The sequence below is a fragment of the Bombus flavifrons genome, chromosome 5 (assembly GCF_040668555.2).
Source record: "Bombus flavifrons isolate JBK064 chromosome 5, iyBomFlav1_principal, whole genome shotgun sequence".
NCBI classification, from domain to species: Eukaryota; Metazoa; Arthropoda; class Insecta; order Hymenoptera; family Apidae; genus Bombus; species Bombus flavifrons.
The window spans coordinates 16,280,729-16,297,022 of record NC_138446.1 but is presented as its reverse complement, the minus strand read 5'-3'; the positions used below and the strand labels follow the sequence as shown (position 1 = coordinate 16,297,022).

Below are 16,294 nucleotides of genomic sequence, written 5' to 3'. Positions count from 1 at the left end.
TCGAGATAGGAAAATTTAGTCGTCGCCACCGACGATACGGTCGAAAATATTTTGGGGCAAACGCCAAGTATCGTGGCGAACGCAACTGTCTGGTGATTGAGTCACGTTCATGGCCGTAGTATCGCTCGATGATTTATGCGAAGGACTCGCAGGACTCCTGGTGATGCTGGCCGCGCAGTTGTGCGGCAGGCAGGCGTGAAATGAAGCTTCGAATTTGAGAGGTCGTGGTGCTCGACTCTTCGGTGACACAGTAGCTCGGCGGGCCAATGAATGTCCGAGTTCTTTATGGAGCAACCTGAGACTGCAGAGACGAACGTAGTCAGAGAGGACGTCCATCAAAGGGTTCCAAATAATTACCGCCTCCGGGTCGCGCAGCTCCGTAAAGCGAGCTACGAGTCGCCGAAAGGAGCGCAACATCTCCACGAGACGGTGATAAGTCAGGGAAACGTATATTTTTTTCTTCGTCACCGAAAAAAGCCTCCTTTCTTGACGCGGCTATATATCAGATCCTAAGTCAATAACATCGACCAATAAAATACTCGTTTGTAAAAGGGAAACCGAAACGATCGGTTTTATTAACCTCACGATCGGTAATGCTTTTGGAAAATGGTAAACAAGATAAACGAACGTTTAGAAAGAAAAAAAGAAGAAAAAGTATCCGATATACGTTTCGATGTACGCGCCTTGCTTTCCTTCTTTTTTCCATCGTCTCGTCTCGAAGGGGTCGTTTTTCGTAAAACACCGCTATACGAATCGATCGCGTTAACGAGAACAAGCAGGACACAGAGAACGTTCGGATATCTCTGCAGGAACTTTGTAGCTTCTTCGAGTTCCAAAGTGTTTGATCGATGGATCCTCGAGCCTCGGACCGGAAATTATGCGTCAGCCTATCGTCCGCGCCGGAAGTGACGGCACGGCGCCACACCGATCACGCCACTATCTGCCGTTTTGCTGATTGCATTTTCTTTCGTGCGCCGGGAAAACTTCCGGCGTGTTTGTTTTTCGCACGGTCAGCCGTCGTCGAAGGACTGGTGACAATTTCCTTAGACCGCGACGAAAATCTCCGGCTCTCGCCTCTAGAGCTGTGAAACGTTTACAAAGGAGACAATAAAAGACGCCTCTTGAGTTTGTTCCTTGAGAGTTTAACGATATTCTCTTATCTTTCGTTCCTACAAATATTCGATTCACCAAAATAATTCGACGACAGATGCAAAAACTTGAGGATCTCGAAAGTCGAATTGTAGTGAAATGCGTCGCGTGCCGTTAAGACACGCGAGTTTTAGCCGCATTCATATTCTAATAACGACATTGTGAGCGAGGTCAGATGTTGGTAACCGTATGCCATTGTATTCGATCTTTCAGGTTATCGTAACTAGTCGCGTGTACCTTCAAGAAGGGGGATCCGCCCACGAGAGATCAGCAGGGGACCTGAAGAAGTCTTCCTCAACGAAGAAACTGGATATCCTGGGGTCCCGGCGAAAAATAACCGTTGGCATATAGCGACTGATTTTACAAAAAATCTATTTAAGAAAAAAATGTTCTAACGTACGATCCTTCTATTTTATCATTTTACAATCTCTGTTGATCAGTAAAACGGAAGAAACGGATTATAAGGAAAAGCGAATTTAAAAAAAAATAGATGAAACTTATGTTGATAATTATCATACGCAACGTATCTATCATTTTCATCGCGGCACAATCTTTCATCCTTCGTCGGCTGTCGATAATGGAACGCAATTAAAGTCGACTCGTTTCCTGAAATGAACTTCAAATTCCAGAGCCCGGTAGCTCATCAACATTTCAATTTCCGTCGACGAGCATTTCGATGAGACAGCTCGTAAATAGTCGGCACAATTTCGGCGGAAAGTACAATTTAAGGGTGAAGCGAAGGTAGATATAAACGCGAACGGGGTGAAACGAATTTGCTCGAGGCAGCAGAAGACATGGGGAAAGAAATCGCGCTTCGAAGTTCGAAGGGTGGGCGGAATCTCGGTAACTGGACAGGAACGAACTTTCGGATTAGGACGAAATAACTGGAATTACGGGCAATCCGCGAGCTTCGAAGGACCGATAAATCAAGGGTGGAAGCACGAGCATCCGGTTGCTCGTGCCATTGGCCCGGTACACGCAACAGAGAGCTGCTCGCGACGCTTCAGCCAATAACGCTTGCCTGACGAAATGTTGGAACGATCGAATTGGAAAAATTTCCCAGATGCTTTTCGGAAAAATTCCGCTGCCCGAAGAGTATCCAATTTCTCACGTATTCTCTCATCGAAAAGAACTATGCAACTAGCGTTGATAAGAAAGTAACCAGTTATATTGACTTTCAAGCGGAACTAGTTCGTCGACTTTCTACAAACCAATTTATGCAATCTTTCCCGATTCTCGGTATCGAGAGGCATTTACCACTATTCCGGAAGCGCATGTTTCTCATAAACAATGGCCCACAGCCAACAATGGAGGCAGCTAGATTGGCATGGTCTAACCGTAAATTACGATCGGGATCTAAGTCTGAAAATGCTCGGCGCAACGACGCTATCTATGATCGTGAACGAAGGACGACGAAAAGGAAAAAGAAGAGAAAAAATCAGCAGAGAATCTGAAACGCCCAACGGAGGGTAGATATGTTCCGTTGCATCTGTCGTCACGCCCTTTCCCGTCCGTATACGTATGTATTCGCAAATATACTTGTGTGAGTACTCGCGTGCGCGCATACGTGCGAAGTCACATGTCGACCGGTCGTATGGAGATGTATAAGCAGTATCGAGGGATGTTTTTCAGTTTGGGGTCGCGGGAGAAGGGCCTAAATGTTTTATTACTTAATCATAACGTTCGGGGGCGGGTTGTCGGAGAATCTGGCGGGGATAGAACGAATAGAACATAATGCGCTGGACGGGGTGGGATCGGATGGAATTATTCCGCGACCCAATTATTCATACGTGTCGAATGGGCTGCGGAGGATAAGACTTAGGTCCTTACAGAAGAATAAATCACGGAGATATCTCGTGGGATAAGAGGAAAATGTGACACGAACCAGACAAGGTTCGTTCGTCAGACACGCTGCTCAACAATAGAGAAAAATGTAATACCGTTGTTTCTTTCTTTCTTTGTGTACCGTTGAATGAATCTTGTTACATTGTACCTAGATTTATTCTGAAATTGCAATCAAAATAATATTCTGTTAAAAAAGTCAATGACGTATTTATTGCTCCTAGATAAAATATAAATAGTAAATACACAGAAGGGAAGCACTGACTGCGTTATAGAATACCATCGTCTAAAATGTTTATGGCTGAAGCCGTAAAAGTTTATATCGTAATATATATTATTTTCCAGGAATTGGTTCTTTATTTTTTAATTACTGATTTTCTTTATAATACTGCAGAACGCAAGTGGCGAATTATAGGTCATGAATTTTGCGACAGATACGTTCGTGGCCTGTTTCCGAAAAGCATATTTCTCGCCCCTGAAAAGCGCGAACAACTCAATTAGTCGGATGAAGAGGTGACTCGTGGTGTTGCCGTTTTGCGACGTAAAGTAGGGAAGCCAAGAAGAGAAGGCGAGACAGAGGGATGATAAAACGGGCGAAAGATTGAATGCGCATTGACGCGAGAACCACCGTGACAAAGGGGCTGAGGCATCCCTGCTTATTGTCGTTCGCACCGCGTGAGATTCCGCGCGTGTATGCGTGCCCGGACGCGTGTGTCTGCGTGCAGGAAAGTACACTATATAACTACATTAGGGGTCGCAACCTTTCCCCCGTAGCACGCGCCAGCTGGCTCATTGTTAAATTACGGCCCCACCGATATCTGTTTGTCAACGGCGTAGAATCACGATCGTAAAAATTTATTAACTCCTTTTTGTCCTCTCCTAAGCGATAACGTGACACGAGCCTGTCCATTAACGTTTGGGATTGCTTTAACTCTGATCTTATCATAATTTAACATAAAGTATTTAGATGGTATTTCATTGATCTATACCAAGTTACCAGTTTCGCTATATTAAAAAGATAGAAGCTGGCTCGACCAAGTAATGTTACATACAGTCAATGAATAACAAAATTTCCGAAGTGGTCCACGCCAATGAAAGGATCATCCTCTAATGTATTTACACGGGGTGGAGACAGTGCCGGGAGAGAGATGTCTATGGGGGGGAGATTTGTCACCCTGTATACCGAACGATACGTGTCGTACACGGACCACGTTTGTATCACCATTGTCATCCGAGCTGAAAGATTAAGCTAATTTCACACATGTCCGCCCGCTTCGCGCCATTCACTTACATTCACGCTTGACAGTTGACAGTGTCGCGTGACATAATATGAAACTATGTTCGCCTGATGAATGACTATATCAAAAGAAGACGTTCAAATGACAACCATTATTCTTCGGGCAAATTAATACAACATTTGTTACACCGAGCAAACATGCGTCAGAGTTCGACGTTCCTTGCACGTTCATTTTTCAATACCTCGAGGATTCGTGGAATATCCAACGTCGTTTTACTTTCAGGAAGCAGCTAACGATGCTCAGATAAAATCAAAAAACGTCGACCGGACAGTTGTCCGTGGAAGATGGCAACATCTGCTCGGATGTGCCGCTCGATTAGTTAGGTTCTGTCCGGCTGATCGGTTGAACACGCGCGAGACACGGCTACTTGCTTCTGCAAGAAGATCCCGCCCACATCCTTCGAGGTTTACGATTACGTAATGTTCTACATGTGTCCTATGAGGACGTCCACACGTGTCCCTTTCGAGTCACATATTTTTTTCTTCGTTTCCACTCTATATTAGTTCATCTCACTCTACGCTACAGAAAAAAATATTACGGAAGATCTTGACAAGCTTATTTTCCATTCTTCCATATTGTCAACCTGAAGAAATCAACGACTTACGATTGTCGAAGCTCGCTCCCACCACTCCTTGTATTTCAATATTGTCCAAACACGGTGCAAAATATGTTTGAAGATGTAAAGATTAAGAGAAAGAAAGTGAAGCATATAGGACCGTGTAATCTGGCGATGGAGCTCTGGCTCACGGTACTTTCTTCATTCCCACGGGACCTACGACCTGCACGAATCCTTCGTAACGTCCCATCACGGTTTCGAGCAAGTGGCAAAAAAAAAAAAAAAAAGAGAAAGAAAGAGGTGTTGGTACGAGGATTTTCGAGACCATCGTTGTGTCCTGGCAAGAGTGTCATTTGACACAGTCCTAAACCTGATTCGCGCCACAAGCTGATCCTCGCTCTTCTTCTCCGTGTCCTTTCCTTCCTTGTTCTTTCTTACCTCCTACCCACGTCTGTCTCTTGCGAACTGCCAGTTTTTGTCTCGTAGTGCCCGTTCCCAAGCAGAGAACAAACGAGAGAACCATGTATACATGGATGGACTTACGTAATTGTGTGCCCACGCAAGAATCCAGAAGCACGCGTGTAGGTAAATACTTGTGACGCGTACAAATACCATGCACGAGCGACCTGGTGTACATAAATAAACTTCCATGTACTGGCATTGACGTATTTCGTCGTACAGGTACACATACACCCACGGTTTCAAACGGGCACACGTACGTTCAAGGGTTGGAACGAGTTTGTGCGAAAATACACGGTCTGCCGATGTGTTGGGTTATACGGTGATGTGTGCGAACACGCACGAAGTCTGTGAGCGAAACTGCGAGAGGCGGGTGATCACGATTCCCAGAGCGGAATTCAATTGAAAGAGCGGTCCGCGAATCTCTCGTAAAGATAAGGAGACCACCATTCAAGGAAGAATAGAAACGTGGCGTAGAAAGACATTCGAAGCCGAAAGACATCTCCAAGTCCACTGAAGAAGATAATGAACTCCCTTTTGTATAAGTTACTCGATAAAGTGGACTCTTTCTCAGGGGCAATGTTCTTGTTCGCAAGAAACTGATCTTCCGCGTGAACGTGTTTAATAAAACGATTGATTTCTAGATATCGTGAAATCTTTCGATAAAAAATTGTCCAACAAAAAATGATCAAAATTGTGATTCTCCCTCGGTTAGACAGCAGTTCTTGCACACCGCGCGTCGTAACGATGAACCTAGACGCTTCTCATTGAAATAAATACGTATTTCGTTTCGAAGGAAATTCTGAACGAAGCCTGTACTGATACCAAATTGAATTCCACCGCGCATACGTATCCACCTTGCCAGAGGAGCATTAGCCTCGTGCACGTACCTCTGGGAGGACAAAATAGACGCAACAGTCGTACGTGCCTTGAAATGGCAACATGTTTCTCGGTATACGTGTTTATTCTTTCCTCTGTCACTATACGCTGGTTTAAATATCGCGAGGTATATTCCTCTGGATGGTTAGAAGATCGACGAAAGCGAGGGGAGACGCGTGAATTGGCAGAAAAAGAGACGAGAAGAATTTTCGAGCGAGCGAGCATGGCATTTCGTTTTAGAGGTTTTTCCGTGTCATCTCGTTCCCGTGAGATCATCGAGGGGTAATAAACCACATACTTGAGATAATGCGGAATGTACTATATTGCGGTAGAAGTGGCACTAAGAAACCAGAGAGAGAGAGAGAAAGAGAGAAAGAGAGGGAGAGAGGTACCATTAAGATACGAAAAAAATACGCTATTGGTACGGAGCACAAGAAAGATCGTTTATTAATCGAATACAAACGTATCGATTTTAAAAGCAAAAGGCTGTCAATCTCGAAAAACTGCGTAACATCATCCTCGCGCGCGTAAATTTTTAAGCATCGTAAAAGCCGAAGTGTCTGGCGTCGTGATACACAAACAGCGGGATACAGCCACAACTATTGTACTGGCTGTGACCAGGGAATGATCGTAAAATCGTGTGGTTATCGATAAATCTTTCGAAGCTGTCTAAACAAGATCTACGATCGACCAGGCGACCACTTCTTTTTCCAGGTGGAATAAGAGCGATCGGGGCACGAGGTGTTCCTGGCTCGACAAGGACAACCGGGGATAAGCGTTTCTCTTTAACCGCGAGCGAGCGGTAATTTAATCGCCTGCCTCGCAGTCATTACGATCCAAGCTGGTTTATGCAAAATTATGCGTCGGTCCTGCTCCAATGAAAATTCACATACCTACGCACACGTCATGCATTTCGTAGCCGATGCGGTACAACGTGGTGCAGCAACAACGTGGCAGCGCGCTAATGCGATAGACGTGCTGGAGGGTAGGGGGTGGTGGTCGTGCGCGATGTGTCGTGTGTCGTGTGTAAGAGGTTTTCCTCCTTCGGCGTTGTCGCAGCGTCGCCGACTAGAAGTGGCAGCGCGAGGGAGACGAAGACGGAGGCGTAGAACACGGAAAGCAGAAGGAAAAGGAAGGTAACGAGGGGAGTATGGAGAGGAAGAAAGATAGAAGAACCGAGAAGGGAAGGAAGGAAAAGGGTAGAAGGAGAGAGAAGGAAAAAAAGGAAATCTGTAGAGCTAATTCGCGTGCGAGATAACGCGGTGCCCGAGTAAGGTTGTGTGTGCTATCGTTGAAATGGTCTCCGTCGAGTCACGGAGGGGGTTGGTCAGGGCAGGGAAAGGCCACTGTCGACTTATGCCAGGGGGTGGTAAGATGATCTTATCGCGTCCTCTCTCCCTCTCCCTGTCCTTCCTCCTTCATTTTTTCCGCCACTACCTTTCACTCCCCTTCTTTCATCTTGCTCCTTCTTTCACCCCTTTCTCCTTCCTTCTCGCTAACTACTTTTATCCCCTCCTACCCCTGATGACAATATCGCGTGGCCACTGAGATAACCGGTCGTGTCATTCCTACATCGACTACCTACTTCTCAGTCCAACTAACACCGAGCAGGTTCTTCGTGTGACCGGTGTACTCTCCTCGGTAGGGACACTTTTGCGTTGCACGAGAGCCGAGTACATGGTCGAAAGCCGATTGTCATCAGGAAAATCTTACGCTTACGCTGGACACCAAGGAAATGAGAATGGAAGTTATTATGTTACGGAACAGGGGGAGGCGCTTGACGTTATCGAGAATTCGATTCCCTTTAATACTAGATTCATTAGACTGTTATCTGATGGAAGACTAGGGCCCACGTTGTTAAAGTTATCTGCGAGCGAAAAGAATGTTACGTCTAAATTACACCACATTCGTGGTACCCGCGAATTATACTCCCATGTTTTACATTTTATATCGAGAGAACCGTTAATGCATTTTTACCTACCGCGCATCTATATTTCGCCATTTATCTCTACGACGACATCCATAAGAATATTAACCCTCGAATGTTACGCGATCAGTGGTGGGACGAATCGGCGCGACGATTTATGCTATCGGTTACTAATTTTTCTACGAGTCATAGGAGGCGTCAGATCGATTATAATCCTAGAACTCTGGCCCAGTTCAATGGAAGCCGAGATTGTGAACTGACCAGCGAAAAGTGATGGTAACGTTGACGGGAGTAAAGCGCTGGTGGTAGTGGAATGACGTTGCGGGAAATGAGTCTCGTAAAACAATGCTAGACACGCGAACACTTCGAGAAAGTGGCCCGAGTTCACCCTTCCAGCAATCGTGAACTCGCTTCTGAATGTACGTTCATATCATCTCGACCAAGTGTCCTCGACATTAATTAATGTCCTATCGATTTATCTTCGTGATTCTCGCGTTGCATGTCCCCGGTTGGTGCATGCATTTCAAAGTTATAAATGCCGCCGGCCAACTAAAAACTTTTCTTTCCACGCACAAAATGCATTCGATCTTTACGCGAACATGGGATAAAATCAACGTTATTCGCCGTGACAACGAAGAGTTAAAAAAATCGTGCGAAACCGAGAAGAGTGGACGTTCGTTACGGCAGAAGACAAGAACGACGAGGATAGCTCTTAATGTATGAAAGTTCATGCACGAACACGCGTGCTCATCCGTTACGGTATTCTACTCTTTCTGGCTTCGCGTACGTACGCCTCCGCCGAACGCTCGTTTCGCCTTGGTTCTCTTCACGCGTGTGAATGCCATACCGAGAACCGTCGAAATAAAGGAAGATTTTTTAGTTTCAATATCTCCGTCGCAAATACGACCGATGACAGTCGCCAGTATTATCTCCTCTTATATAATAATTGTGTAACGATCTTTGGTAGAATATTCAAGTAACTCACCGAGCATCAAGCGAATGAAACAGCATCGGCATATAAATAACCGAGTAGACGTCGTTATTTATCAGTACCATCGTCGTGTACCAGCTTTTCTTTGTTACAATACGTCGATACTTACGTTCTACGCTTCTAAAGTATCTTGTTTAACGCGTAAAGTCGTGCAACATCTTCTATCTTCCTTTACGTCACTTTTCGTGAATCTAACAGAGAAATAGGAGGAGGGCGGAAAAAGGGAGATGATAGTAAAATAGTACAACAGATCGAATAAAATCACTCGAATAAAGTTTTCATATGCATGGATAGAAACAAGAAGAGTGTATTCGACACGGCTCCTTTTCAGGCGGGTTCGAAATATCGAGGCGAATAAATGTTGACTTTAGCTCGCTCTAGTACTCAGGCAATCGCGTAGCTCGCCGGTACGACACGTCAGTCGTATTCAGGCGCTGTGCGAGTACCTGTCTGCCGCGCGATTCGATGCAGAAGCCCGGCAGTCGATTCGCAAATCGAGAATTCGCGTACTCTTCGTGATTTTTCTACTCATTGAACGTCGACCAATGGTGAACGAGGTAACGAGAACGCGTGAAACACGGCGGATTGGCAAAAGTTTCGCGCGGGATTATGAGTAAGAAACGGATATTTATCAGGAAAACGATCGTTGTGGTGGAAAGGAATCCTGATAGCGGCGGTACGGCACGATGGATGCCTAATTAGATGATTAATCGTTCAATAGCCAGCTCCGGCAACAATGGCACGCTTATCGCTCGATCGTGCTTTTGGATGGCAACATACGGTACCCTGAAGCCTAAATTACACACCTACACGGAGGACGAATTTTGTTGGTCGCGAGCCTAACCCCGATCGAAAAATTGTCAGATTTGTCGATCAATAATATTTACGCGGATCGTGATGGCTACGTTATACCGTAGATTAACGTTCTAGCCGAAGCGCAGGGCACGAGGAAATTCAGCACGGAAACAATTCTACCTTGAACGACCAATTATCGGTATTATCGCTAGTGGAAACGTAGCTCGATGCAGAGGGATCTAGTAGCTTTCGATGCGTTTGTCCGTCGCGGCTGATTGGCCGTGTTTGTTTCACCCCGGCCTGTTTGCATTCCACCGGAAACGGCAAACAAATGACAAACAGCGGCCTTATCGTTAATTGGCGAAGGCGAGAGCCGGAAAGAAAAGAGTCAAGGAAGACTTGCGGAATTATTGCCGAGCGTTGTTAGAGGGAGGGAGCAGAGGCTGGAAGAAAAGGGTGAAGAGGAAAACCGAAGAAGGAGCAGAGACGATTGTTCGTGCTTTCTGTTATCGGATTTGCATGGCCGCGTGCTGTTATTCGAGAGGGTATTGTTGGTATTTTAATTCATACAGCTCGAATCGATCACGTCCAGTCGTCCAATAACCGTGCAGTACTTTCCCGAACCTATGACGTCACGACCGATTAGTATCCTACGATTTCATTATCACTCTCTGCTACCCCTTCGTCTATCCTTTCGCGACGATTCCTTCCACCGTCCCGTAAGGGCTCGTTGCTCGATCGCTGGGCAGCACGATCGTGACTAATTAACTTATAACGGTCGATACCTCGGTAGCACGAAGTGATCATTTCATTAGTCGACAAGCCGGCATCGTTAGGAAAAATTCAAACTGCTTGGAATTGTTCGCGTGACTTTCGAACGTATTATGCATATGTTGTATTTGTATGCAAAACGTAGGTACGTGACAGAAATTTATTGGAATACTGTGTCACCGGTGAAACGTAATGCTTAAGTATCCTTAAATCCATCCCTCGCGAGACTTTCCCGTTCTTGACGGAGCAGCTGAACGATAACAGAAACGACAGGAAATTTTCGTCAGCGTACCGAGATATAGCGAGCGACCTTATTATTCTCCACGTAGGTCGAGCGAATCGAGAAGGAAGACGTTTTTAATTGGGACTGTCCGGGGTTGGAAGCACACTGTACAAGGTACAAGAAGAAGAAGAAGAAGAAGAAGAAGAAGAAGAAGAAGAGGTGGGATCGGAGGTAGCAGGAGTCTCCCGCAAGACGAGAATGGACTGACCTACCTTAGGATCATCCGATCTATTCAGGCTTTTTATTCAATCGTGCTCTCTCAGGATGCGAGACAAAAGCACCGATGAAACAGAACCTCTCCCCCACGCTGCCTACCTCGTTCCACGGCACTCTGTGCGTATGTTTCGTTGGCTTTGTCTCCTCTCGGATACGACTTCCGGTGCCGCGGCTAGACTCAACCCTCAATGGGATGATGCGCCTTTGAAACGGGTGGTAGGTGGATTCCGCGATTATTCCTGCGGTTTGCCCGAAATGGCTCTCTTCTCTTTCTGCCTCCTATCAATTTCAAAAATTCCCTGTCTGTTTTCGAGCACAATGCACTTCGGAAGAAACTCTGCTTCAACGAATGTTGAATCGGAGAAACCAATAGCCCATCGCGATCGGATATCGAACGACTAACGGGAAATCTTTTCCTTTCGACGTAAACTCCGAACTTCCGCCGTCGTTGGCAATTCTTACGAGCAACCGTAGACGAGAAGATGCATTTCGTATAGTTCGTTATAGCAGAAGTACGCGGTGAGAAGTCAATTGTCCTGGTACGCCACTGAGTCCTCCCTTTTTCCACCTCTTTCCTTTCGTGTCTCGTCCGAGTTCGTTCTCGGCGAAACAGAGGGTAAGCTCGTGGATGGATGGTCTATTGTTTCGTCGACTCGTGAGTCAAGCGTTAACGGATTTTGTCTTACAGATTACTAGATCCCTTGAAACTGCCTACCGTCGTCGGAGCGTGGCAGACCGTGGGAAGCGGGAGCTTTATTATAAATCGCGAACACGATATAAATCATCCCCCGTGCAAAACGCTCACCCCGACAGCCATTCCGGAGAAGCAAAGCGGCAATTCTTACTTCTCGACAACGACGTCGCTGGATTCCTCGAGTTGATACGGTTTTTATTATGAAATATGAATCTTACGCGAAGCTTCTCATCGACCAAATTGAATAATCTTTCGGCTATGATTTTACAAAGTAACATATGGAACAACGTAAGGGACTTTAGACACAAATACCTACACTCTTTGTTCCCTAAAACGAGCTATCAATGTCAAAATATCGCGTAGGGATACCGAGAGGGAAGGGAAGGGAGACCGAGTGATCGCGTAACCGTCTTTCATCAATTTACCTATCGTCCTATCCACGGGCTCCGATAAAAATTTAGCCGCGCGCCGCCATTCAAGATACAACAATAAATTAACATTGGCTCGCTGTACGGTCGAATCTTTTGTACACGAAGCGATGCTGCATTGTTAACCGTGGAACAAAGGAAGATCGATCCGCATTCTTATGGGACAAATGTTCTTTGACCGTTCGAAACTATTCAAAATGTTGACCCTTGGTTAAAAAAAATACGTGCGTGAACACACTCAATGACCATGTTTCACAGAAACTCATCGAACTTGTTGACTTTTTTTCAACGAGTTACAATTTGGAGTACCGTTCTGGGTTTGAGTAATTTTCATGAAAAAATTGAGAATGAAAAGCCCCAGCAATTTTTCGCGTGATTTTCACAAACTATGGAGAGACTGGCGAACATGGTGACAGGCAAGAATGGGCGGGACTTTTAAAAGGAGATATCAAGGAGGTGGAGGCGAAGGACGAGCAAAGTGACTAGACAATACAGGAAAAGAAGAAATGATATCGACGTTGCGAGTGCGCCAGCGCGAGGACCGCCTACTACTCTTTTCCGTGTCGTTTTAACGACACGAACGATACCATTGTGAACAATGACACGTTAACGTCGTATTTTTATCGAAACTACAGTACATTCGTTGTTTGTCCAATGTTTACAAGTAGTAAGGAAGAGCGTCGAAGTATTGTTTTATCGCTCGTTTTAAAAATCGTATTTTAAAGTTTGAAAACTCGAATTCCCGTTAATTTGAGAAAATCTACGATTTCGAGTTCGTATCTTCTCACGGTTACCATTTAGAAAAATGCGCAGGGTTGAAGCGTAGGCTCAAACAGGTCCAAATTATAGGCAACGAAACAGGAATTGGAGATGTACATTTTGCTGTTTAACATTTTCTATTCACCACTCGATCAATTTAGTAAAAATAAAAATTGTCAAACTACCGATGTTAACATTACGAAATCGCGAGCTGCAAACATACAAGTTCGTTTTGATACGATAGTTCTGAGAATCGGTGTTATATAGGTTCTTAGGTATAGTTTTATAGTCTCGTCGAGTAAGTTCCGCGGAAAAAACTAATAATGCCTGCCGTTTTAAACATAGCAATTTTCAGAACTAAAACGAAATAAATTTTTCCCTCTCTGTCATTTTTACGAACGTACAATGTCTAATCTCAAAAATAAAGAATACATTTCAAATTATTAGAACACATGAGAAGTTGATGACAATTACTTAATAACAATTACTACACCCCGCGAAGCTTCGAAATTTTTTTATTTACCCTACCACGTGCGTGGTATTCTGATAGAATTTCGACCATCGTTCCACCATTAAAATAGCAACTTTATATCGGAATCCACTTTCAAACGATATTTACCATCGAACGTTAACCCTCCGAGAAGACGAGAAGCACGCTGACAGATTACTTACCCTGTGGCAATCTTCTAGCCACCGGCTTGGATCTCATCGCTGCACGGCGGATGATGAATTCAAAAACAAAACACTAATTGTAAGAACGCTGACAGTCCTCCGAGCCATGCGAGTTTATGCACGATCGTTTTATCCTGTCAATTATTTCACTCTATCCAACAACCTCCTTCCCCGTTCGTAGAAACAGTTCGTTCGATTAAACCGATCAAAACGTTGTCTATACCACAAGCTTCTCCCTTTTCTTTCTTTCCCGGTTCACTCAGATCGATGATAGTACGATAGAATTCTCGGTGGTGGTTCGAGCCGGACACTGCGAAGGATGCACAAAGAGAGTCCATTCCGTCACGCGGGTTCCGGTACACCGGGTCCCCCGGTTCCTCGGTGATCCGACGGCAGCGTCAGTCCGTCCGACTGGGATCCTGACGTGCGTTGGATCTGTCCTCCGACAGTGGAGGCTTCTCCTGTCCTCCGCGTCTCCTCCTTCTCCACCACCTTGTCCTCCACCCTCGCGACTCTGCCTCTCCTCCCCCTCTTCTTCCACACTCCCTCCAATCTCTTTTTCTCTCTTCCTCCGCCTCCCCCGCTCTCTCTCTCTCTCTCTCGTTCCTCTCACCCTTTCGCTCTTTCCCTGCTCTTGCCGTCTCTCCCTCGGTGCCACGGTTTTCGCTCCGCCGCTACCTCTGCCTTTACACCACCGCTTCTTCCACCCCTTTCTCTCTCCTCTTTCTCCTGACCGTGTTGCTTCGTGTTACTCTACTACTACGGGCCACTACTACTACGATTACTTCGCCTCCACCTCCGCCTTTTCCACCTTCTGCCTCCTGGCCTTCCCCACCTGCGGAGTCGACCTGCTCGCTTCCCCACTACCTAAGCAATCCGGCTCTGCTGTCCACCAATGATCAGCCGCTGTCTCTCCACCGCGTTCCTCTCTTCCTACGAGAGCGCAACCTCTCGTTTCTTCGCTCCCGGGCTCCTCTCCTATCGAAACCTCCGTCTAGCCGAAGCTACTGTAGCCTAGCGTATGAACGAACAAAGATGAAACTCCTCGTTCTAGTTTCTCTGCCTAGATCCATCCTGAAGGATTCCTGGTAGGCGAAACTGTTGTCGGTATACATAGCGATATAATGGTCCGTCAGTGGCAGTTTGAAGTTTTCGACAGACGCAACGCTGGACCTCCCATGCGGACTTCTGGATGCGAAACACGTGTCCGTAATGTTTGTATTTGATTAACGTTATCGATGTTTATGGCAGGTTCGATAAAGGAATATACGATTATATTATTTCTTTGATATCCTCGAGATTGCGTCTTGTGCAACATTTTAAACATCTCGCCACTCTGCTCGATGCTGGTCGATGAGCTTGTCGGATGCTGCGTTTGGTCTTTCGCCGAGTTAAAAATTCGAAACTCGATGTATCGTTTGCATTAATGACGGTGACTTGGTAAGGAACAGGTGTTCACCGCGTGCAGTCTCTTTTGCTGACGATACAGATCACCGAATCGCAACTTTGTCCGGCTGGAAGCTTATCGCCTCTTGCTGCTGACGTGTAGTCTGTAGCCGTTCGATACGAAGTATCTAACGTGTGCACTGATTATAAACATTCTTGTCTGATAATTTGGTTATGTCTCGGTCCATGCTCAAGTTCAACTTTCACATCGAGCGTTACGTAACGATATCGTGGTGGTCGCAATTCGATCTCGTCGTCCAGATTTCTTCGACGGTAGCAACGCGTGTTAAAAGAGTAGGAGAAATCGTCGGAAGCACGTTGCCGAAAACACGTGGCGACGAATGGCGCCGGATCGATAGCGCGATCAACGAGAGAGAAGGACACTTTCCATGACGGGTACACGTAGCACTTGTTTCACGAACCGCCGCGCCGCTTGGTATCCGCGAGAATCGATCGATCCGTGAATCGGTCCGTTCGATCGATTGCCCGCGGCCTTTGCAACTCTTCCGATCGGCGCGAATCGCGTAGCGGCGGCCGTCGCGCGATGGACGACGCGACGGAGAGGAAAAGCACGCGTGGTGCGCGACGCGTCACCAAGAAAATGAAAATCGACGAAGGGAATGCGAATGGAAGTGCCGCGAGTGCGTCGACTTGGAAGCTCGCTGGCTGGCAACTCGGTTCACACCGACACTTCGACTTTGCATTTCTGGGTACGTTCGCTCGGCTAGGCGCCCCTCTTCTCCGTCTTCGTCGCACCTGAACACGACCTCCGACCCCACGGATGGTGGTTCGGCGTGAAACGCGCCCGCGCACCCTTCCGAGCGCAGCTCCGCCCTGCTTCTTCGCCCTTTCGAAACCTGGATCGGCACCTCTTCTCCCTTCTTTTTCAGCGTGTGTTTCCATCGGTACGCGTGGAACGTGGAAACACGGCACGCGCGAAGAAAGAAAAACCAACGAGAATTTGGCTCGCGTTGAAAGCGCGATTCGAGAATTTTTTACTTTACATCGCGGCCTTTATAAACTCTCGTTTGCGAAAATGCTGATTTTTTTCCATGATCGTTTCTTTCTTTCTCTCGAGTACCTGCTAATCAGGCCAGGAAAATTGTTTTCCAACGGAAGCTGAACATCT

The 16,294-nt window shown here is 46.2% G+C and overlaps 1 protein-coding gene across 2 annotated transcripts in view; it reads right to left on the bottom strand.

The window, feature by feature from the left end:
* Positions 1-16,294, bottom strand: part of LOC138180216 (transcription factor hamlet) — a 64,615-nt gene that overhangs the window by 42,439 nt on the left and 5,882 nt on the right. Inside the window, exon 1 of one of the 2 annotated variants that reach the window (XM_069113828.1) lies at positions 13,720-14,188. The exons of the other annotated variant lie outside the window; for it this stretch is intronic. Within the exon in view, the coding sequence (XP_068969929.1) occupies positions 13,720-13,756 (37 nt within the window). The 5' untranslated portion in view covers positions 13,757-14,188. Of the gene's footprint in view, positions 1-13,719; positions 14,189-16,294 lie in introns of those variants that run through there. 2 annotated transcript variants of the gene reach the window in all.